Source organism: Saccopteryx leptura, chromosome X (assembly GCF_036850995.1).
Source record: "Saccopteryx leptura isolate mSacLep1 chromosome X, mSacLep1_pri_phased_curated, whole genome shotgun sequence".
NCBI lineage: Eukaryota > Metazoa > Chordata > Mammalia > Chiroptera > Emballonuridae > Saccopteryx > Saccopteryx leptura.
Genome location: NC_089516.1, coordinates 64,611,791 through 64,633,893, shown reverse-complemented (window position 1 = coordinate 64,633,893; position 22,103 = coordinate 64,611,791). Strand labels below are relative to the sequence as shown.

Sequence of the window (22,103 nt, the reverse complement as noted above, 5' to 3'; positions counted from 1 at the left end):
TTAGACTTGTCTAGGGTGATTTTTAGAAATAGAAAGTCCTGGAGATTCTGAGTCCATCAGCGTGGACGTGAGTATCAGTTAAGAGTTCTGAATGTCGAACTGCTGGAGTTCGCAGTAGAATTCTGCAAATAAAGCAAGTGACCTTGAGCTGCCATTTCCTTGCAGAATGAATGAGAGGAACAGTGGGTTCAACATGATTTTCTCTGCCTTCCTCCATCCTTTGGGAACAGGATTTTTATGATCCTCACCATCCTTGTGACTCTTCTACTGTCTGCACTCTTTCCTTCCTTTTCCCTTCCTTTTTTTATTTTTTATATTGAATGTATTGGGGTGACACTGATTAACAAAATTATACAAGTTTCAGGTGCACAATTCTACATCTTTTGTGCAATGTATTGTGTGTTCACCCCCCCACACACACACACACACACACACATCAAGTCTCCATCTACTCCTCCCTTTCTTTGTTCTAGTATTTCCTTACCCCTGGCATGCTTAAAAGGGCTTCTGTGAGGTGCAACCTGGTCACCTTCCACTGGGTGGCCAAGACCCCAGGCAGCCATCTCTTGGATCCCACCCACCCACACTCTGTTGCAGTAGCCCAGGAAGGCATTAGCATTTCTAGCACCCAGTCTGCTGTTTTATCCTGAGCCCCATCAACTAAAGTTCTTAGATTTTTTTTCACAAGTGTCTAAGCCACATCTTCCCCATTCAGGCTCCTGCAGTTTATTTTCTGAACCTGACTGCAAGATCTCATGTGTGTACCTAGAAAGGGTCATTTCATCAGTCTTCCAGGTTTGGGAGATTTGGGGGTCTTCTGATTTCATTTTGGAGGGGAGCTTCTGGTCCTCCAGGCCTCATGCTTTATGCAGATGTCCCTAGCAGGCAGACTCCAGGTCTTTATCCAGCAGTCCACTTATTCACTCACTTCTTTATGTACCAAACTAGGGTTGAGATCCTACTGCATACCCTGCTGTTTACTAGGCCCTGGGGACCCAACAGTTACTATGGCCTGAGTAGGAATGGAACTCAAGCAGCACCATAGAATCCAGGACCCTGTTCCATAGCTTCTGGCTGCAGGGTTGGGCAAGGCTCACCCTACTTTTCTTACTTTCCCCCATCTGCTCTGATGGACCATGACACAACCTGGGCTCACCTGTACCTACCAGCAATGGACATGAGAAACTCCAGGGGTGCTGGAGCCCTTATCTGACACCCTGAAGCAGAACGGGGACCCCAGTGCTCACAGACGCAGTTCACAGCCTCATAGCCTTGTTCCTCCCCAGAAGGGTCCATCGGCCACACACTCAAGCAAATTCATCACCATAAACTTGGCACTACCACTGCCTGGCTTTCTCTGCTGGCCCTTCCTCGAGGGGCAGAACCACCACCTGGCTGGTCCTCCCAGAGCCCTCAGAGATAGTGTAGCTGATGCATACCTGGCTGTGTGGACAATGACCCAGAATCCAGTGATGCTGAGGCGTGAGCTCACCAAGGGCTTTCCTGGGAAACAGCATGGTGGATCAGAGCTGAGACACTATGGGTTTAGGGGTCCTAATATCTCTGAGACTCGGGTCCTTCAGCTCTAAAAGGAGACCCCATTACGTGCCTCACTGAGTTATGTGGGAATGAAATGAGATGATGTTGGTTAAAGCGCCTGGTACATGGTCAGAAACGTGCTGGTTGTCTCCCCCCCTCCCATCCTTCTGACCTTTCCCCCTTCCTTCCCTTTAAAGGGGCAAAGCCAATGTGCCTCTGAAACTGGGCTTTTTTTCTCACTACAGTCCTATAAGCTTGGGGTAGGGTGGGCAGAACAGGGCAAACCCAGAAGCCAGTAGAGCCTATGAGTGCAGGCAGAGAGGAGCTGACTACTAGAGCACTGTGGGGCTGAGAAAGAGCCACTAACAGCTGTAAGCCTCAGGCCAGTAACTTCTCTCTAGCCTGTTTCCTGTTTTCTCATCGGTAAGGTCAGAGTAAATGAACTGAGATCATGTCAAGTGCGTGGTTCAGCACTTGCACCTATGAGGGGGCTCAATAAACATTCCCACCCACTGTACCAGCAAAAAAAAAAAAAAAAAAAAAAATACAGTTCACAGCTGGGAAACAAGCAAATCATAGAATGGGATTCAGCTTCCTCTGACCACACTACTATGAGAGCAGTGAAATCTTGCTGGGAGGGTCTCTGCGTGGACTGCTTGTGGGGCTGTTTAAAAATCTTCACCATCCAGCCTGACCTGTGGTGGCGCAGTGGATAAAGCGTCGACCTGGAAATGCTGAGGTCGCCGATTCGAAACTCTGGGCTTGCCTGGTCAAGGCACATATGGGAGTTGATGCTTCCAGCTCCTCCCTCCTTCTCTCTCTCTGTTTCTCTCTCTCTCCTCTCTAAAGATGAATAAATAAAATTTAAAAAAAAAAAAAAAAAAAAAGCCCATGCCATAAAAAAAATTTAAAAAAAATTAAAAAAATAAAAATCTTCACCATCCAGTTTACTGGTGTCACATACCACCACCTAGTGCCAAAAAGTGGAAGGGCCCTCATGCTTCACCCTGCCTGCTCCCTCCCAAGTCTGTTATCTGTATGTGTGTGTGTTGAGGGCAGCTGGAAGGGATGGCTGGGCCACACATACCTTTTATCCCAGTAAGTGGAGAGCTAAGATGCCTAGTCCCTCGGCTTCATTCCAACACAAATGTGTAGGACTCTAGGGAGGTCCCTTGAGCCTCACTGGGCCTAGTTTCCAGTCTAAGGACTGACTGTAAGGCTTCAGGCTAGGGTTGCTTCAGGCAAGGTGCCTGGGAAGTACCTGATGCCTACTGGATAGCCATTTATGTTTACTCAATAACCCAGACAGTTTTTACACACCCTTTATATTTTTATTAAGGAGAAAGCTTTAGCACACAGAATGTTTTCTTATCTTCACAACACAATAATGCTATAACACAGTAACAACAACACATGTATTTCCAAAAGGTTTCCTCCCGAGTCTCTGGGAATTCTTGGGCTGCTTCACAACCCTGGCATGCATTTCCCTCCCACCCCTCTACCCTTCTTTCAACCCAAGAAAGTGCCCAGAGCCCATAGTTCCTCGTACAGCTCTTGTGGCTGTTATATCACAACGAATATTGAAGATCTAGGAAAGGCGGGAAGAGGGTCAAAGGGAAGCCCGGGCTCCACTTGCCACAAGACGGCCAGGAATCAGCTCACTGATCACCCACTCTTTCCCCGGCTGAAGCCACAAGGTCTCAGGCTGAGAAGCGCCCTGAGAATAGGCAGACCTGTGCTGATGGGTCCCTGGAGGTTGGAGTGCAAGGCACCTGTCCTTTGCACTTTTCCAGCAGGGACATGGGCAGCAGGGCCAGTGTGTCGACCATCAGCAAACAGGGTCCACAGCCTCGAAGAACATCAGTTCCCCTTCTGGAACTCTCTCCTGAGGAAATAGCTAAAAAAAAAACAGACAAAATTTTCTTTACAGTGTTATTCACTCCTGCACTGGAGGGGATAGGGAAAACCAGGCAACTGGAACATCCAATGAAATCAACAGAATACTTAAAATTATTCACTACGCATGACTGCATAAGTGGCAGCCATTTTAAATCTTGCTGATCAAGAGCGTGTAAGATGATCTCAGCTTTGAACAGATGCACAGAGAACACACTAGAAAGAAAGGCAGCAAAGTGTTAATAGTGTAGTCGGGTTCTGAATGTTTGTGGGGGGGTTTGTCCTTATAGTTTTCTCTATTTTCCAGGTTTTCTATAACGATTATGTATTACTTTTCTCTTTGGAGGAGGGGGAAGCCTTTTTAAAAGGTAGCAACAGGTTACACAAACCCAGCTCCAATGATCCCCAGGCTGAGAAATGTGCATATGATAAACAAAAGGGTTTCTTACCTCCCACTGACGAACAGAGACCTCACCAGCAACCAGCCAGCAGACTAGGCTTCTCTGTGACTCCTCGTCCTCCAGCTCGCTCCTTCCTCTTGCTTCCAGACTCCAAATCCTCAGGCTGGGCTGAGGCTACCTGTCAGACTCTGGTGAGGACCAGAGGTTTCATCTCCCATGCCTTCTTCCCTCTGGCCACAGACACTTTGGCTGCGCTGGCCCAGCTGCCAACCACTGTGCAGGACGCTCAGTGCTGGGGGCAGTTCAGGCCAGCAGTGGATTTGGCTGGCTGGTAATCTGTGGCCAGTGACACAGTGTGCTTTTTTCACTGCAGAAGCAGTGTTTTCTGGACCCAAGGCAAGCAGCAGGACTCTTTACAAGGGTACCTAGGTTTGTACCCAGAAGTCCCAAGAGTTACTAGGAGGCAGCCACCCTCCCAGGCCTTAGGATCTAATTGAAGCCCAGCATCAAGCCATGGTTTGCCCCCTACGTGAAAGATATGAAGATGTCCCAGGTGCAAGGCTGCAGTCTCTTTCAAGAGAATCTTCCTTGAAAACTAAGGAACCCCTTTAGCTGAAGTTCAAGAGTAGGCCTTGGGCCCTCTCTCTCCTTGGTGGTCCAGGAAGGAAAGGCTAGTTGGGCTGCCTGTGAACCTCAAAGGATGGCAACTCTCCTGCAAAGTTCTTTGACTGGGGCTGCAGTCCAAGACCTGGCCCTGGGTGGAGACCACCGTCCCTAAAGAAAGAGTCATTTCTTACAATGTCAAACTGAGTTGTTGCTGCTTCTTTCTCATCCTCGTCTCCCATCTTCCAGGCAACATCAAGGAAAGGGGTAACACGGGGCTTGTTCACTGAGGATACCTTGGAAGGCAGTGTGGGAAGAGGAGAGGGCCCCAGATTTGGTGAGCTAGTCTAAAGGCCTTGACAGAGGAATCCGTGGGAAGGTGGAAGCAGTTTGCTCAGTCAGTCAAGGACAGGTGTCAGCCAAATGTCCATTTGATGTGTGGCTTTGCCCACCCCCCTCACTGGGCTAGATGTAGGGCCCTCTTTGGGGCCCTTCTGCTGGAAGTCGAAGCAAGTATAGGCCTCTAGGCACATTTCTTGATGTCATCTGCTCTCTGTCGATGATATCTAATAAGTGGCCTCAGTGGTATTAGGAGTTCAGTGTAGCCTGTCTTTTTGCTCACTGGGGCAGATCAGTGAGGCATTGGGTGAAGTCCTGGTGAGCCAGTCAGAGTTGACAAAACCATAGAACACAGGGTTAGGAACAACTAGAGAGAAAATACAAGGGGTGACCAGTTCATTTATGGGAACAGGCCCAGAAACCTGCTCGCTAGCTTGTGGCAGGACTGAACCGAGTGCACAGTCAAGAAGACAGCTATTGCCAACTCCTCCTTTCCCAGGTGGCCTCAGTTGGGCACGTGTTACTACCTGGTCATGGCTGTAAGACAGTCTCGAGTTCTACAGGTCTTCAGGTTCTTCAGGTCTGGAACTCCCTTAAGTACTGGTCAGAAAATGGGGCAGGTGTAGCAGCAACAGCAGGGGCAGGGGAGCAGTAGAAGGGTGTGTTCTGGGTGGCCATCTGTTCCCAGCACTCACACGCGAATTCGGCCACGTGGAGCTCGGTGGCTCCCCTGCCTTGGAGTGTGCCGGAATAGCACTGGGGGTCGTCTTCGAGTTTGGCGTTGCCCCAAGCGCCCTGCGCGGCGAATCAGTGGTGGCGAACTGTAGAAGGGTGAATTGGTACCTGGAAGGCCCTCTAGCAGTGGGACTCTGTTCTGCTCGTTCATCCGTCTGCTGGGCTGTACTATGGGAGGTGATGTGTCTAGGAAATTTTCATGATAGTAGCCGGTAGTTTGGGATGAAGCGTTGGCATAGGTGGGCTCCACATACATCAGCTCATCTAGGTCATCATCCTGGGACTCATCCTCTGTCTCCTCCTGCTCTTCCTCCTGCTCTGGCTCCTGCCCTGGTTCCTGGCCCTTGTCCTCATCCTCACTATTCTTCCTCATCTCCTCTTCCTCGTCCACATCGTCCACCACCACAATCTCGTCGTCATCGTCATCTTCGTCCTCCAGTCTCTGTATCTTCATCTCCTCCTCCTTCTTCCTGTTCTCCTCCGCCCTCTCCCTCATCTTTTGCCGAATAGCTCTCAGACGCCTCCGCTGATCCTTGTCGAGAAGCCTGCGCCTGCGTACCTCTGCATCTTCCCCCTCACTGTAGCGCTCTTCTTCTCCGCTGCCCTCGACATTAGGGTCTGCAGCAAAGGGGAAGAAGACATTGCGAACCCCAGGGAGCGGGATTGGCTTGGGGACGCGCACTTTTCTTTCTATCTCCACACATTCGAGAATCAGGTCATCCAGATCGGCCATTTCAGTTGACCATAAGAGCTCCTTGCGGAAGAATTCTGATAGGCCTCTGAGGAACTGGTTTTGAAGGCGGCAATCATCCCAAGACAAGAATTGGGCCAGGAACTGAAAAGCATCTGCATAGCTGCCGAGGGTACAGTCTCCCTGCTTAAGCTTGCGGATAGCCTTTTTCGCCACATTTGGGGGGATGGGGCCACAGAATTTCTTACGGATTTCATCCAGGAAGCGCGGGAAGTTGGCATGCAGGGGGCTTCCTCCCTGGGTAACTGAGACGGCCCAGTCCTTGGCGTCACCAGTGAAAAAAGTTATCAGAAAGGCCACCCTCTCAGCACCCCCGGGGAAACGGTCCTCGTGGTCAGCTATGAAGGTCTCTAGCCGCATCAGGAACTCAGGCAGGTAGACCGGGTCGCCTGAAAAGGGCTCTAGCTCAGGCCGGTCCAGAGGCGGCACAGGAGGAGGCAGCGGAGGCAGCTCCTTGGAGGCTGGCCGGGGCAGTGGCGGCGGCGGGGGCAGTGCCAGCAGGGGCGGGCTGGGCTGCGGGGGAGGGTCGACCTGACTGTCTGAGGTGCTGCAGTCCTGGATCGCGTTCGCCAGCAGCTCGTCCGAGGCGGAGGCGTGCTCGGGCTCCGTGCGTGGGGGAGGCCAGTACATGAAGGGCAGCTCGCCCTCAGACGCCGAGTCCATCTCGCTGAGCGGGAACTCAAAGTTCTCCTCCGCAAGGACAGGCACTGGCCAGCGCATGAAGCTGGAGACATTGCCCCGCAAGGAATTCACCTCGGCCAGGGCTCTGCCAAGCTGAAGGCCCAGATTGGCATTCTCCCCGCGAAGGGCATTTAATTCTTCTCGGAGGGCCACGTTCGCCATGCGTAGGCTATTGAGATTTCCTGACCCCTCGGACATCTGTGGTCGCCCGGGACCCTGGGTCCGCGGACGGGCTGGGGGTGGGGGTGGGGTGCAGAGCTAGGCTTTGTGAAAGGGGGCCCAGATGCGGCGGGGCACGGGAGGGGACTGAAGCGCCGCGGCCGGCGTGGGGTAGGCCGAGCCACACCCACCGGGGGGAGCGCGGCCGGGGACTCGGCTGGGCCCGGGGCGCGTTACCTCGTCCCGGGGCTCGGAGGGCGGGCGGCGGCGGGAGCGGAGAGGCGCCGAGCGGAGGTCGTGGGCGGCGAGACGGCAGGCCCCGGTCCGAGCGGGACCGAGCAGACCGCTGCAGGCTCCGTTGAGGAAAAAATGTTGCGGCGGCCCGGTCTCCGCCTTTTAAGAGCAGCCCCGCCCCGCCCCCTCCCACCCCGGCAGGGCGGGGCTCTGGGCGCCGCGGGCGCCGCTCACTGACTCTCTCCTTCCCTAGCTGCAGCTAACGCGGGTCGGGAAAATGCGACAGCGACTGCCCACTTGAGGTCGTCATGGCGACAGCCAGTGAACGTGTTCCTCTCCTCAGGCAGGCCCCCGAGTGTAGAGGAGCTGTTTCGCGAGGCGCAGCTTAATCTCCAGAGCCTGTTGCAAGGTACCGGGAGGGAGCGGGGCTGCGGCCGGACCCCACAGGCCAGCTGTGCCCCGGCTGGAGGGGGGCACTGAAGGCAGAGGACAGGGACCAGCGAGAGAAAAAGAGAGCAGTTTAAAACTCGTTGAAATACAAAACACACACTGTCCTTTCACCTTTTACACCGATTCTTAAAGGCCCTGTTTCTATGGCTGTTTACCACCAGCACCACCTTTATTTATTTGTTTGTTCGTTTTTAGTTCCGTAGTCCATGGGGAGGGGGGACAGAAACTGAGACAGGCAATGGCTCAAAGCATTTTCAAAGACAACTGAATGAGAGCCTCCCATAATGTGAACCACATGCCTTCCAGGCCTCCTCTTGCCACATCTCCCATGCCTTTGGGATCCTGGGACTCAAAGCCAAAGAAGGCACCTGCAGGGTATCCCACTCTGGGCTCCACTCACTCTCCTGCATTAACCTTGTGCACATGTCTTGCAGCTACTGCCTCACCAAAACACCCAGCACTCACTTCCGTCTCATTTCCCAACCCAGTGTCTAGGAGCACGTACTATGCAAAGCCAGTACTGACTACCCAGACAAATAGCCTTCAGACTGCACCCACCAGGCCCAGGGAGAAAAGCCGGACTTGGAAAGCAGGCAGAGATAGAATTCATTTCGAATCACACACCTAGCTAGCTGTGTTCCATTATGCAGATACCCACCCTTTCTGCGGTTCAGATTAACCAGTCATCTTTAAAATGGGAATTCCAGTTTTCACAAGGCACAGTTTTGTGAGAAGCAAAAATTGGGTGAACATCCTTTGAAACTCGGGCTGAGCTAAGCACCATATTAACGAAAAAGCACGGTGGTCTCTAATAAGACCTTAGAGTATGAATAACACACACATTGGCTAAAGCAATTTATCCAATGTAAGTGGCAAAATTATTAAAGCTCAGGGCTATGGAGAGACTACTGGCATGCTGCAAACACCTGGGTGGGGATTGCAAGGGGCATGTATATATCAAAATTCACTGAACTATACACTTAAGATTTGTACACTTTACTGTAGGTAAGTTGTAGCTCAATAAAATAATACAAATGAAACCTCATGCTAAGTCACAAGCTCCATATCCCCTTTAGGCTCTCATGTGCCATTTGCACCAGTTTACCAGGCCTAGAAGCCCTTCCTTCCTCATCCCCACTCCAATTTTTACACTTTGCTTAAAGTTCCATTCTTGCCTCATCCAAGAAAACCTTTAACATGAGTTCTGCACTTTGCATCATTCCTTCCATAAGCACTTATATGAGGCACTTTGTACCATACAGTTTAAGAGGACTTACATAGTTCTGAACTGCTTTTTCATTCATTTGTTCATTCATTTACACATTTGTCTACTAGTCCTGGGTATATATTTTGTCCACCTAACCAGACTGAGGTTGTCAACGTAGAATCACACCTCTTGGCTTTCTAGAACCCTTTGGCACAAGGCTGGATTCCCAAAAGGTGCTCAGCAGACATTTCTTGAGTGAATGTTAAATGTGAAAAGTCATCTTATCAGCTCTTGTTTTTTCGTGCCAACAAGAATTAATGCTGGTGAAGAGCAAAAAATGGCAGATGGCCACCCAACTGGACTACAGCTATAACCCCCACTTTGTTACCAGGGCAGTGGTGACCTTAGAGAGAAGCAAGATGACAAGGGACACCATGAGCCTTGTGTTCCAATAAGAGAGGGTCTACACTGCAGAAAAAGAGTCAGTGTGTTCTGTGTCACCAGCATGGACAGAATTAGGACTAACAGAAGGAAACCTAGAGGGAGGCAGATTTCATGTGATGGCCCCAACTGTCCTTGGATGGAATCAGTGGCCAGGGGACAATGGCTGCTCTCCTTTTCTGCATGTGTGTGTGGAGGCTGAAGAGGCGTGATGAAGGGCTTCTGAGGAGGAAGTCTGGCCCAGAATGGGGTGTTAGGCCAGAGGGCCTTTGAGGCCCCTCCTGACTCCAAGTTTAAGATTCTTAAAGTCTTTGCTCAAGTGTGCATAGAGCCCTGCCTGTCGATTCTTTACTCTCACTTTCTCCATTTCTTCGAATTCCTTCACTTTCTTCGAATTCATCACTTAAATGAAACCAATTTAAATCTTATGCATCCTCCTTATTCCCTTAAGATGACCCTGAAATTCTCCTTCCTTCTATACCACTTCCTTTGCCTTCCTTCTTTTTCACCTAAGCTCCCCTGGACATGTTGCTACCTATAGTGGGACTAAGGTGCAGGAGGTCAGGCCCTCGAAAGTGGGAATAAGAGTTCTTGACATCCAAGGGAGCACTACACATTGGACTTGCTGATACAGATCTCTTTGTGCTTCATACAGGTCATTTCTCAGGCAGGGTTGCAAAAGACCTGAAGAGCTGCAGGGCTTCAAAGAGAGAACCTTACAGCAGTGGTCCCCAACCTTTTATGGGCCATGGACTGGTTTAATGTCAGAAAATATTTTCACGGACTGGCCTTTAGGGTGGGACGAATAAATGTATCACATGACTGAGACAAGCGTCAAGAGTGAGTCTTAGACGGATGTAACAGAGGGAATCTGGTCATTTTTTAAAACTAAAACATTGTTCAGACTTAAATATAAATAAAACGGAAATAATATAAGTTATTTATTCTTTCTCTGCGGACCAGTACCAGTCCGCGGCCCGGGGGTTGGGGACCACTGCCTTACAGCATAAAGTAGCAAAAGATGTCTGTGTCCTGAGCCTCTTCTCTGAGTTGAGCGCTAAAGGTGGGGACCACTGAGACAAGGGCTTAGTCCGAGAACCAGCACAATTCAAATTTCTTGATTCTCTTCTCCTCAGCTCTCATAGTCTCAGGAAGTAGTCATTTTTCCATTTCTGAATCCAGAGGCTTAGATACCAGAAAATATCCTAAAGGAACTGCAAGTCAGGCCTGGCAGCTAGACAGGAGCCCTGGCTCATGGTTCTTCCCTCGCCTGGCACTTGGCCATGTTCTCCTAGAGTGTGTATCCACTGTGCTGTTTTTCAGAAGAATGTGAGGAACAGTACTCAGAGGTCAGACTGCTGGGGCAGACCTTCCGCTCTGCTGATAAGGCCCCTGAGCCCAACCTCAGCCCAAGGCCCCAGTCCGCCAGGTGTCTGGAGTTTGTATTGATGGTGAGTTGCCTCTTCCCCACCTAAAAGAGTCAGCATGCAGAACTTGTTCTGCACCCACGGACAGCGGACCTCAAGCTGTTTACATTTTTTACTGCAAACTGCTGCTACCCTCTGCTCATCAGCAGAACTACCTTGAGGCCCGGCCAAGATGGGCCCTGCACAGCATGTGTCTGGCCTGGCATCCTGTCCACGTTTTCCTACCTCCTAGACCTGTGATGGTGAACCTTTTTATAAAAACCGCCCACTTTTGCAGTGCTGGTCACCCTGGTCCCTCCCGCCCACTAGTGGGCGGTCCAGCTTTCAAGGTAGCGCGAGCAACCAAACAGTGCCGCGATTGGCCCACCATGAAAGCTGGAATGCCCACTAGTGGGCGGGAGGGACCAGGTTGACCAGCACTGCAAAAGTGGGCGGTTTTTATAAAAAGGTTTGCCATCACTGTCCTAGACAAAGCCTCCAACCACCCTGCCTAGACAACCATCCTGTGGGCAGGGCTCACCGCCAGGCAGGAGCATACCTTTCCCATCACCTTCTTTCCCAACAGCCTACAAAACAGCAGCTGAGCGAGGATGAGACTACCACCCAGGGTGTGAGGGCCCCTGAGGCCTCCCTGAGCCTGTCTACCACAGCCGACAAGCAAGATGCCTGGAATAGCCCCTTCCCTCTGCCCATCCTAGAGGAGAAGTGGTGGCTTCAGCCTTGCTCCACGCACTCTGACATTGTGCCCATCAACATCTCTGGTAGAGTTGCTTAGCACCACCTCTGTTTGCTTCCCTCCATGCTAACTACAGACCATCCTCTCCAAATGCACTGGGTGCTGGGGGAGGGAGCAAGACTGTCTTTGCTACTGGCTCACCCTGACTGTCAAGGTCATGGCTTTTGCCAGGGAACCGAAGCATGCAGAAGAAAGGCTCTGGCTGCTCTTTCTTCGCTCTTTACTGGCACTGCTACACTAACTGAGACCATTTGATAGTAAACAAAATGTTCTTAACAGAAAACTCTGAAATTTGGTGAACTTTATGGAAATTTAAAGTTTGTGAGATGTTTGGGTTGGAGAAAGAAAATTTCTTGTGCCAGAAGTCATGTTTGGATAGGAGTCTGAGAAAAAATGTGGGGTTCAGAGTGCTGGTGGTAAAAAGGAGAACCCAGGGCACAGGCCACAAGCTTTATGGCACTTTGAGTAGAACTTTGGTCTTCTAGTGAGGTGGAACTCCTCAATTTGTGTGGCAAGTGTTTAAAAAGGGAGATAAAAGACAGGGACCAAGGTCAAAAGTACCAAAAGGGTGCCCTGTACTACCTTGAGACTGAAAAAATGATGTATGTAGCTCAGTTGGATATGACTTTGAGGACAAGTGGCACTTATACCACACACATTATTAATTCATGCTCCACATTTCACCAGCTCTAAGTGGAAGAGGAGGAGGGTTGGTCATTTCAGAAGGAGATAGGAAAATAAGCATGATGAAATCAAGACTTCACAAACCAAAGGGAACAGAGGTACCCTGTGAGCCAGCACTGGCCTGTGGTATGCCAGGAAAAGTCGATGAAGATGATGAGGACAGCTCTGGCCACATGTGGTGATGCTCCCTGGATATGGGGTCATCCAGCACCATTGGTGTCATCTCAGGAAATCACAGGCAGAAAATAGAGTCCACAGCCTAGGGAGATCTATTCAGAGGAGTGAGGGCTGAGAGGAGAGACTCACAGAGTGATGGTGGGTGATTTGTTTCTAAACTTTTCTATCTTACTGTCAACAAGTCTGGCCCTGAGCTTTGCCCATAGAGTCCCTTGTGGGAGGGTGTGTTATATGCAGCTTTGAGGCTGAGAGGTGAGAGTTTGGTTAGCCAGGAGTTGAACGACAGACAGTGAGGGGAGCAGCTCACCCCCTCCCCATCTCACCCTGTCTGTGCCACAGGAACAAAGACTGACCCAGTGCTTTAAGAGAAATAGGTCTCGGTTGGTAATCACCCAGGGGTGAACTTTAACAAAAAATAATCAAAGGTGGCTGGAGGACAGACTATCTGGCTGCTTCCTGGATGGTAGGGGGAGGGGAGACGGCTTCTTGGAGACACTGTCCTCTGGCCCACATAAAGGCTTTAAGAAAAGATTACAGAGGAAGGGAGAGGGGAAGGGGGAGGGGCACAAAGAAAACCAGATAGAAGGTGATGGAGGACAATCTGACTTTGGGTGACGGGTATGCAACATAATTGAATGACAAGATAACCTGGAGTTGTTTTCTTTGAACATATGTACCCTGATTTATTGATGTCACCCCGTTAAAATTAATAAAAATTTATAAAAAATAAAAGAAAAGATTACAATCAAGCAACATCTAGTCTCAACCTGTCTATACCAGTGGTTCTGGCCCCAGGCTATACATATGAGTAATTAATCACCTGGGGAGTTTGAGAAATACCTCCTAGCTGGACCCTCCTCCCAAAGAGATAAATGTCCTGGAGTGGTGTCCTAGTATTGGAGTTTCAAAAGCTGCCCAGTTTATTTTGATATGTAGCCAAGATTGGAAGCCATGGCTCTTGGCTACCTAAGACTCACAGGTGACCTGTATGCAGCCTATGAAAGCCAGCACATGTGCCTTGAGTCTCTGGGTGTCTGGGATCAAGTTGGGAGGGATGTGATAGAAGGGCCACCTGCCTGGATGTTACTCATGCTCATCGCTACTGGCTACTGCCATCATTCCTTCTCTTTACCTCAGGCCCATTTCCACTGTACTTCAAACAGGAACCAAGATGTACCCAAGTGTCTTTATTTTGGCTACAGGGCAGCAGTTTGATAAACATGCAAGTTTGCGACACTCCTTGTTTAACGCAGAGACAGCAGTGAACCCCAAGTCCACCCTGAGGCGGAGGCGGAGCATTATTGGATTCTCTAACTTTTCCCAGCCAGACAAAGGTGACCCCATCACAGCTGATCCCCCCAGACCCTCCACCCTACTCACTTCCACCAGTCCTGCCACCCGGGTGGTATTATGGTGATAGGGAACAGGAATAATTTGGGGTGGGGGGACTTTGGATATCTTGAAAAAGCCAATGGAGTAATTAAAAATAACCAAGGGCCTTTGCTCAAGGGGAGCAATTGAAAATGAAAAGCACATTTCCCAGGCTATACATTCATTATGTTATTGTTCCCCGTTATAAATGGAATATAACCATATATGTCAAGCTTAGGCAAGTAGCTAAGGGGAATCATCATTAAAAGCACCATCTTAACAGAACCATTACTGCTGTTAAATGAATGTCATCTAAACAGCACAGATCAGAGAGGTATGGATGTGAATTGAATCCTGGCCTCTCCACTTACTAACCCCGAGGCCCCAAACCCCTCTGAGCTTCAGCTTCTTTATCTATAAATTGCAGATAAGGATGCCAACCTGGGGGAGTTGTCCTGAGGATTAGAGTTATTGTATGTAATTTGCCCACCATGTGCCTGGTACGTGGCCTGTGTTCAACAAATGGTGGCTGTTATTATAAATTATCATAGCGGTAGAAGTAGTAATAATACTAATGATAGAAAAGTAATAATTTTTATGTGTATGAGAAATCTTTGGGGATTTTGAACATCTAAACGGTTCCCTCACATCCATAGGTTATCTTAAGTCTGTCATGTTGCAAAGCTAAAAATGGCAGGTGCCAAAAATGCAGCTGGACTCCGGCTTTCCAGCTGTGGCATACTCCAAATTCATTGCTGGAGCTGAAAGTCACACAGTGCTGTCCTTTATAGTTCAAAAGCTTCTGCTCTCATCTCAGGAGAGGTGAACGCTGAGGTCTGTGATGGTTTCATGAGCCAGGGGTGAAAGCCCAGGAAAAACCTGAGGTAATCCCGCCTGCCACTTCAGCTCCAAAAGAATAATCAAAGCTGGAAAGTCTTAGGCAGCCATTTGGACAATTCAAGGGTACCCTGTGACTCACCATGTCTTGATGGGCAAGGACCCAACTTCCCTCGCATTCTCATCTATGGAAAGGAAGAACCAAGGAATTCTGACCAAGTGTTGCAAATGCTTCTTGGCAAAAATTTCGTGCTGCCATCATGGGAGCTGCCATGGGGAGTCCTGGCTGCACCACTAACATTCTGTGTCTCCCTCCTTTAGGTCACAGCAACAGCTCCACGGTCAGGGTGGCTTGCTCTACCAGCTCAGACATCAAGCCCAGTCATTCCATTCCAGAAGTTGTTCATGGAAGACTTGCAGTCAGTCAGGAAGCTCATTTCTCAAATCTCACCTCAACAGTACTGAGAAATCCTTCTAGTGATCCTGAAGAACCTCTCCAGGCACGTAGTGGCACTAAACCTACTAGCATGGAAAGCATGGGAATGGTGTATAGCGTCCCCAGTTCTTGCAATGGACCAACAGAATCTACATTCTCTGCTTCCTGGAAAGGAGATGCTTTTACATATATGACTCCAAGTGCTACCAGTCAGAGCAATCAAGTCAATGAAAATGGAAAAAGTCCTTCCTCTGGGAATTCATGGGTCTCTCTGCACACACTGCCACCTCTGGTTCCTAAGGAGGCTGCTACCCTCTTTGTCACTTGTGATAACCCAGCAGGATGCAGAAGGTCAGGTGGCTACTCCGAGCACCCTATGCAACGAAGGCAAGTATCAGAGCGACCCTTCAAGATTGGCCTTCTGACTGCTGGTACTTCAAGGCTGGAGACAGGCCCAGGTGGGGCCAGCAGGTTCCGGGAGCGGTCACTGTCTGTGCCCACAGACTCAGGCACCACAAACGTGGACTATGATGAGGAGCAGAAGTCCAGTGAAGCCTGTGCCCTGCCTTATCCTAGTACAAGTTCTGACGGCAGTAACAGTGTTGACAACATTGCCTCCCTTACTTCCCAACAGGAGGCCCAGCACAGAAGGCAGAGATCCAAGAGTATCTCACTCAAGAAAGCCAAAAAGAAGCCTTCTCCACCAACACGCAGTGTCTCACTGGTCAAAGATGAGCCAAACCTCTTGCAAGAAGGAGGGTTAGCATTACCCAAGGACCAGCGGCCCAGGAGCCTTTGCCTCTCCTTGGAACACCAAGGAAATCACTCATCCCAGGGTCACCCAGCTGTGCCAGCCTTCAAAGATCCAGAAGGTACACAATTCTCCCACAACTGGTATCTTACTGACTGGAAGTCTGGTGACACTTACCAGTCTTTGTCCAGCTCCAGCACTGCCACAGGTACCACAGTCATTGAGTGCACCCAAGTTCAGGGCAGCTCAGAGTCTCTTGCCTCGCCTTCCATCTCTAGAGCTACTACACCTTCCCAGCTCTCCATCGATGTAGAGGCCAGAGAGGTACCATCCCCTGGGAGGCCCACTGGGCTAATGTCACCCTCCAGTGGATACTCTAGCCAGTCAGAGACACCAACACCCACTGTCTCCATGTCCTTGACCTTGGGTCACTTGCCCCCTGCAAGTGGCAGTGTCCGGGTACGTCCAGCAGTACCTGAAAGGAAGTCATCACTACCCGCAACATCGCCAATGGAGAAAATTTCCAAGTCACGCCTATCATTTGACCTACCATTGACCTCTTCTACCTATCTGGACCTGTCTGGGATGAGTATCTCCATCCGAAGCAAAACCAAGGTGAGCCGGCATCACTCAGATACAAAATTTGGGGCCAAGCTGATCCAGAAAACTAGCCCTAATCAGCCAATCATGCCCATGGTTACTCAGTCTGACCTACGTTCTGTTCGCCTGAGATCAGTCAGCAAGTCTGAACCAGAAGATGACAACGAGAGCCCTGACTATGCTGAGGAATCAGGAGAAGTCTTCACCTTGCCAGAGAGAAAGATGAAACCTCCCATAGCTGAGAAACCCCCACTGGCCCGAAGGCCTCCAAGCTTGGTCCACAAGCCACCATCTGTCCCTGAGGATTACCCACTCATTTTGCCTACATTGGCTATGACTCCTAAGAGCTCAATTCAACCCATGAGGCCATTCCCTCCGGACATCTATACGGTGGTGCGGAAACCAAAGTCCTCCAGCTTCCCTGAGGCCAGAGTCCCAGGGGAGTCAACAGTACCTTCATCTGTTGTTTTCATACCTTTTGCCAGTTCCTCTGGTGCTTTCTGCTCAGGAACACAGCAACCTCCTCAAGGAAGCACAGAGGATGAGGGCTCCAAGGTGAGAGCCCTTCCTGAAAGAATTAGCCTCCAAAGCCAGGAACAAACTGAGAAGAAAGGCAAGATTCCACCTCCAGTACCAAAAAAACCCAGTGTGCTGTACCTGCCTTTCACCTCACCCACAGCTCAAATGGAGGCCTATGTGGCTGAGGCCAGGCTGCCTGTCAACCCCATCATCACCCTGGAGGAAGATGCCAAGTGTCCCTCTGCTGGCGACCACCTTCAATCACCTGTTACAAGGACAACTTCAATGCTACAGGCTGACGGTGAGAGGGAGGCAAGCCTTCCAGGTTAGTAAACTATCTACTCTCTTTTCCTTTCAATCCTAGGAAAGATGAGAATGAAAATTGAGTGCCAAAGACAGAAGCCAGTGCCCCATGATCTTGACCCTGGGATGACCAGGTCAGTAGTGGCACCGCTTGAGGATTTGCATTGCTCTAAACAGGCCTCACTGCCCTTGGTATCAGAACTGACCCAGAGGCAGATCTGTAAGGCTCAGTTTGAGTCAGTCTACCCTGGAGCCCCCAGTGCTGAGCTAATGAAACTAAACTACATCTTAGCACACTAGGATTTAGGAGAACATCTGCCCAGTCAAGCATGCATCCCTTGCCTTAGGAACTCTCTCTCTCTAACTCACTGTACAGTCCTTTTCACTAATGACACTGAATTTAGTTTCAGGTATGGGAGTTGGTGCCCTCCCACGTGGTGCTGGGCCTGTAGGCTTCCGAAGCAATGCAATATATTCCCAGCAGCAGACTTCCTTGGTGCTTCTGAGAGGAAAGATAATCCCCTTTCTTGTATGATTAGCTTTTTCTGGAACAATAAGACTAGTCTAAACAATCTTTCTCATCTTTTGCCTTTCTCTGTCTCTGTTTTCATTGGGGCAAAACACACATAAAATTTACCACCTTAACCATTTCAAATATACACTTCAGTAGTGTTAAGTACATTCACAATGTTAGGTGACCACTGTCCTCTTCATTTTGCAAAACTAAGTCTGCACCCATTAAACAATAACTCTCCATAGTCCCTTCCTCCAGCCCCTGACAACCACCATTTTACCTTCTGTCTCTGAATTTGATTATTCTACGGACCTTCTATACAGTATTTCCCCATGTATAAGATGCTCCCATGTATAAGACTCACTTTAATTTTGGAGCCCGAATTTTGAAAAAAAAAATGTGTTACATAAAGTTATTGAACTCAAGTTTTTATTCATCATAAAATTCATACAACTCATCCCTGTCAAAACTACCATCCATTAGCTTGTCCTCATCTGTGTCTGATGATGAATCACTGTCTTCAACAATGAGCCCACAAACAACCGTGAAAAAGCAGGCAATGCAAGTAAAAAAATCTACAACCACTGAAGAAGACACATCCAGTTTTTAGACCCCAAAATTTTCTTTAAAAAGTGTGTCTTATACATGGGGAAACACGATAAGTGCAATCATACAATGTTTGCCTTTTTATGACGTGATTTATTTCACTACCACAATGTCCTCCAAGTTCATTCATTTTTCTCATCCTTTTTTGAACTCTTAACACCAAACATCAAAATCTTATGGCCTTCCTTAAGCTGATTTGGACTTTCAACATAAATTAAGTCATTGTGATGAAAAGATGCAAACAAATCAAAGCACCAAGTAATTTTAGAATATTCTTCCTCAAACTCCACAGACTCCCTCTGAGACTCAGATGGCTCCCACTCCCACCCACTGGCTGAGTAACTGCTTTAGATTGCTCTCAGCTCCTTTATTTTTAAAAATGACACATGTAGAACAAAAGGATACTTAAGCAACCCATTGTAACATAAAAGGCACGAGAGAACAAGGACCAGGCTGATCTTCAGCCCTCAGCCCACCTCGACCAACTCACTAACTATTGGAATATCATGTTCTTTTGCAAAATAGAAACATTAAAAGTCTTCCGCCCTGTTGCTCCTCCAGAGTTGTTTTGAACATCAAATGAAATACAGATGAGAATGTGCTTTGTCCTCACTATTGTGGTCAAAGTAATTCCTTCTGGTTCTTATACCTAGGGAGTTTGATGGAACCAAGCACTGAAGAAAAAAGTGTTATCAGTGATAAAACAGCTGAATGGATTGCAGAAGAAGATGATGATGTGTTTGTGGCTTCACGTACAACTGAAGATTTGTTTACTGTGATACACAGGTCTGGACCAATTTCTTTAATTCCTATTTTAATTGCCTTCCCTTTTTAGACCAAATGACAAACTGCTACCTCTAAGCAGCCATTATAATTGAAACTGGAGACTTAAGTTCAGATACCCATATATGTGAAAGCAGTCCAGGGCCTCACATCACCAATTCACTGACATTTTTGGGTGTAGTGGAGGAGGGGCGGGGAAGGGAAGATCAGGTGCCAAGTGAGAGGCCCTTGTCTCCTAGCAACCGCAGGGCCTATTGTGGCTCCATCTGCTCTCTCACAGCTTTGTCTACAGACAGAGACATTTAACCCTTCACAGAATTCCTTGTACCAAAAAATCTTATCAAGAAGTGAAGTCGGGCATCAAGCTGAGTATCAGAGCAGGAAGTTAGGCAAAGGGGGACCAGATGGGGACTCAGTTATTGAACAGGGGTACAAAACAAGGGCTTGGTGAGGAGGAAACTAGCAGGTGCCCAGCTCCCAAACTGTCTTGATTCAGAATCACTGAGCTACTAGACTCGACTCCTTAAATTCTTTTATGGCCCCAGAATATGGGCAAAACTGAGCCTGCAGGCACAGGCCAATGACTCCAGCTGCAAGCATTGAAAGCAGTATAAGGAGAAGGGGCCTGACAGCCCAAAGACTTAGAGGTGAGAGAGAAAGCCAGTAAGTGTGACTGCTTGCAAGGCTTCTGTGTAAAAGTTCCCAGATCATATCACTGGCATTCATGAAGTTATATGAAGCATTAGCAAATGTCGATCATACAAATTCACTTAACGTAAACTTTCTCTTATTTAGATCCAAGAGAAAGCTGCTTGGCTGGAAGGAGCCCAGTGAGGCTTTTGCTGGAGGCAGCAGACCGAGCTCCCACTCACCAATAAAGAACACAGCTGATTCTCCAATTAGTGAGTCAGCTGTCTCTGCAGGGTCAAGCAGCAGTGCCAGCCTAGATGCTGGCAGAAATGATGATTTCAAGGCCTTGCTCCAAAAGAAGGGAAGTAAGGCAACTCCAAGGTCCCGCCCCTCAGCAGCCGAACTGCTGAAGACCACTAACCCACTGGCCCGGCGAATTATTGCACAATTTTCAAAAGACTATGACACCACTGATAGCCCCAGTACCTAAGCCCTCGGTTGAGCAAGTAGAGTTCAGTTGCCAAACTTGAGTCGAAAAGGGAGAAAAGAAAGGGTTTTTAAAAGAAACTATGGAACTAACAAAAGAGCCTTCATTTCTTTTACTTTAACTCATACTCTGGACAGCAGGAGAGAGACCACTTTATCTATAGAACTAAAATCATCAGGCACTTTAATCATGCTTAGACATTTTACGTTTTTATACCTAAAATCTTGCCATTACTGACTATAGATTTTCTCCTTATTTTCCGCCAGCAGAGTGCACTAAGAAGAAATTCTCAGATGCAAGGGCACATGTGCCATCTTTCCAATCAATGACCAACTGCTCCATTCCTGGCTCCTGTCACTGTAGGGCACAGTGTGAGAGCAGATTGGGGATTGCTAAACCTGGGGACATAGGGAGTCGTTGCTGATTATTCACTTTCCGGGCAAGGCCTTGATGACTTGTGTGGAGAAACAGAAACACTCTGATGCCTCTTCAGCCAGTTTAACTCTCTCCTTCTAGAGGTTTGCAGGTGTGCACTTATTTTGGCTTGGGTTGATTGGATGGCCTTTGTGCAAAATATGAATGTTATTCTGTCCTGAACTTCATGCCTTTTACAGTTTGATTGTCTACACGGTGATCAGGGTGATGAGTTTCAATAACAAACAGACCCTTTTCCCCATAACCCTTAGCTAGAAAAGTTCAGGATCTGTTTGCTTTGGATAAACCAAGCTCAGTCAACAAACAAGGCATTTGTTCACTCTGACCTATCCAAGGTAACTCGCAAGCACGCCTTCAGATCCTTCAAGTGTCTGTCAACAATTATAGCTAGGATCTGTGCCCAGCTTATGCTGCATTCGAAGAATTCTCATTTCATTTGCATATAACATTCATTACAGGAAGTAATTAGCTGAAGGAACAGCATCATCAAAGGCTCAAGGAGGAGAGAAAGTAAGTGTAACTTGCCTACCACCATTCAGTTCAGATTGTGGTTTGTGGTTGGTTTGGTTTTGTTTAAAGGAAGTCTTACTATGATCTAAAACTGAGAATGTATAGACTAAAAGGACATATCCAGAATCTAAAAGGCAGCCTTGCAAGTTGCTATGGCCTTTATAACAAAAAATGTCTACTTCTTGTCATTTATGTTCTGCTGTTTGACCAAATTTCAGTTAACTGTGTGGGGAGAGAGCATAAAAATTAGGTAAATGAGATGCTGATAGAGCTCCAAAATAATCATTGTGACCTTTCTTGCCCTACCCCAAAGCTTATAGGCACTAACTGTTCTTGTCAGTTCAATTTTCTAAGCGAAGTAAGAGCAGTGATTCATTTGATTTTCATGTCTGGTTTTTGGGAGGTTGGGGGCAAAAACAGAGTATTGAACAAAGAAAACTGGCTGACCAATAATAGAGGAGTAATTGTCCACCCTACCAAAACAGAAAAAGAAGTCAAATGAAATTGTAGTCTGTTACACAAAGAGGGTTCCCAGACCCCTCCTCCTTCACTCCCTCACTCCCCTCCACCCAACAGATTCATTGGTCAACGTCCTGCAGGATGCAGAAACTACCCCAGAGACAAGCAGATCTTGATTTTGATAGGTCGTGTTGCTCTTCAATGAGAAGCAAGCTCTTAGCACAACTGCCCACACTCCAGGCAACAGAGGAGCTGAAAAACCAGACTGAGTGCTGAGAAGCCTTAATCCTCTGACACAGAAGCCCTAGGCCTAAGCCCTTGGTTGGTCCCATTCTGACCTCTACACTTCTCAGTACAAGCCAGACCCACCCACTCCCTTGCAATCAGCACTTCCCCCTGATT

At 48.5% G+C, this 22,103-nt stretch overlaps 2 protein-coding genes across 5 annotated transcripts in view; one reads left to right on the top strand and one right to left on the bottom strand.

Moving 5' to 3' along the window:
- Nucleotides 1-21,644, top strand: part of NHSL2 (NHS like 2) — a 292,396-nt gene extending 270,752 nt beyond the window's left edge. For 3 of the 4 annotated variants that reach the window (XM_066357410.1, XM_066357411.1, XM_066357412.1), the window contains exons 2-4: nt 14,990-17,299; nt 19,051-19,183; nt 19,976-21,644. In XM_066357410.1, the coding sequence (XP_066213507.1) occupies nt 14,990-17,299; nt 19,051-19,183; nt 19,976-20,300 (2,768 nt within the window). In that variant the 3' untranslated portion in view covers nt 20,301-21,644. Of the gene's footprint in view, nt 1-7,591; nt 7,748-10,759; nt 10,888-11,428; nt 11,625-13,662; nt 13,795-14,989; nt 17,300-19,050; nt 19,184-19,975 lie in introns of all 4 variants that reach the window. The other variant, XM_066357414.1, reaches the window with a different exon arrangement.
- On the bottom strand, nt 3,942-7,568 carry RTL5 (retrotransposon Gag like 5). Its single transcript, XM_066357415.1, has one exon. It carries the CDS (start codon nt 7,141-7,143, stop codon nt 5,470-5,472), a length of 1,674 nt encoding a protein of 557 aa, XP_066213512.1. The 5' UTR covers nt 7,144-7,568; the 3' UTR covers nt 3,942-5,469.
- Nucleotides 21,645-22,103: the final 459 nt, after the last annotated feature.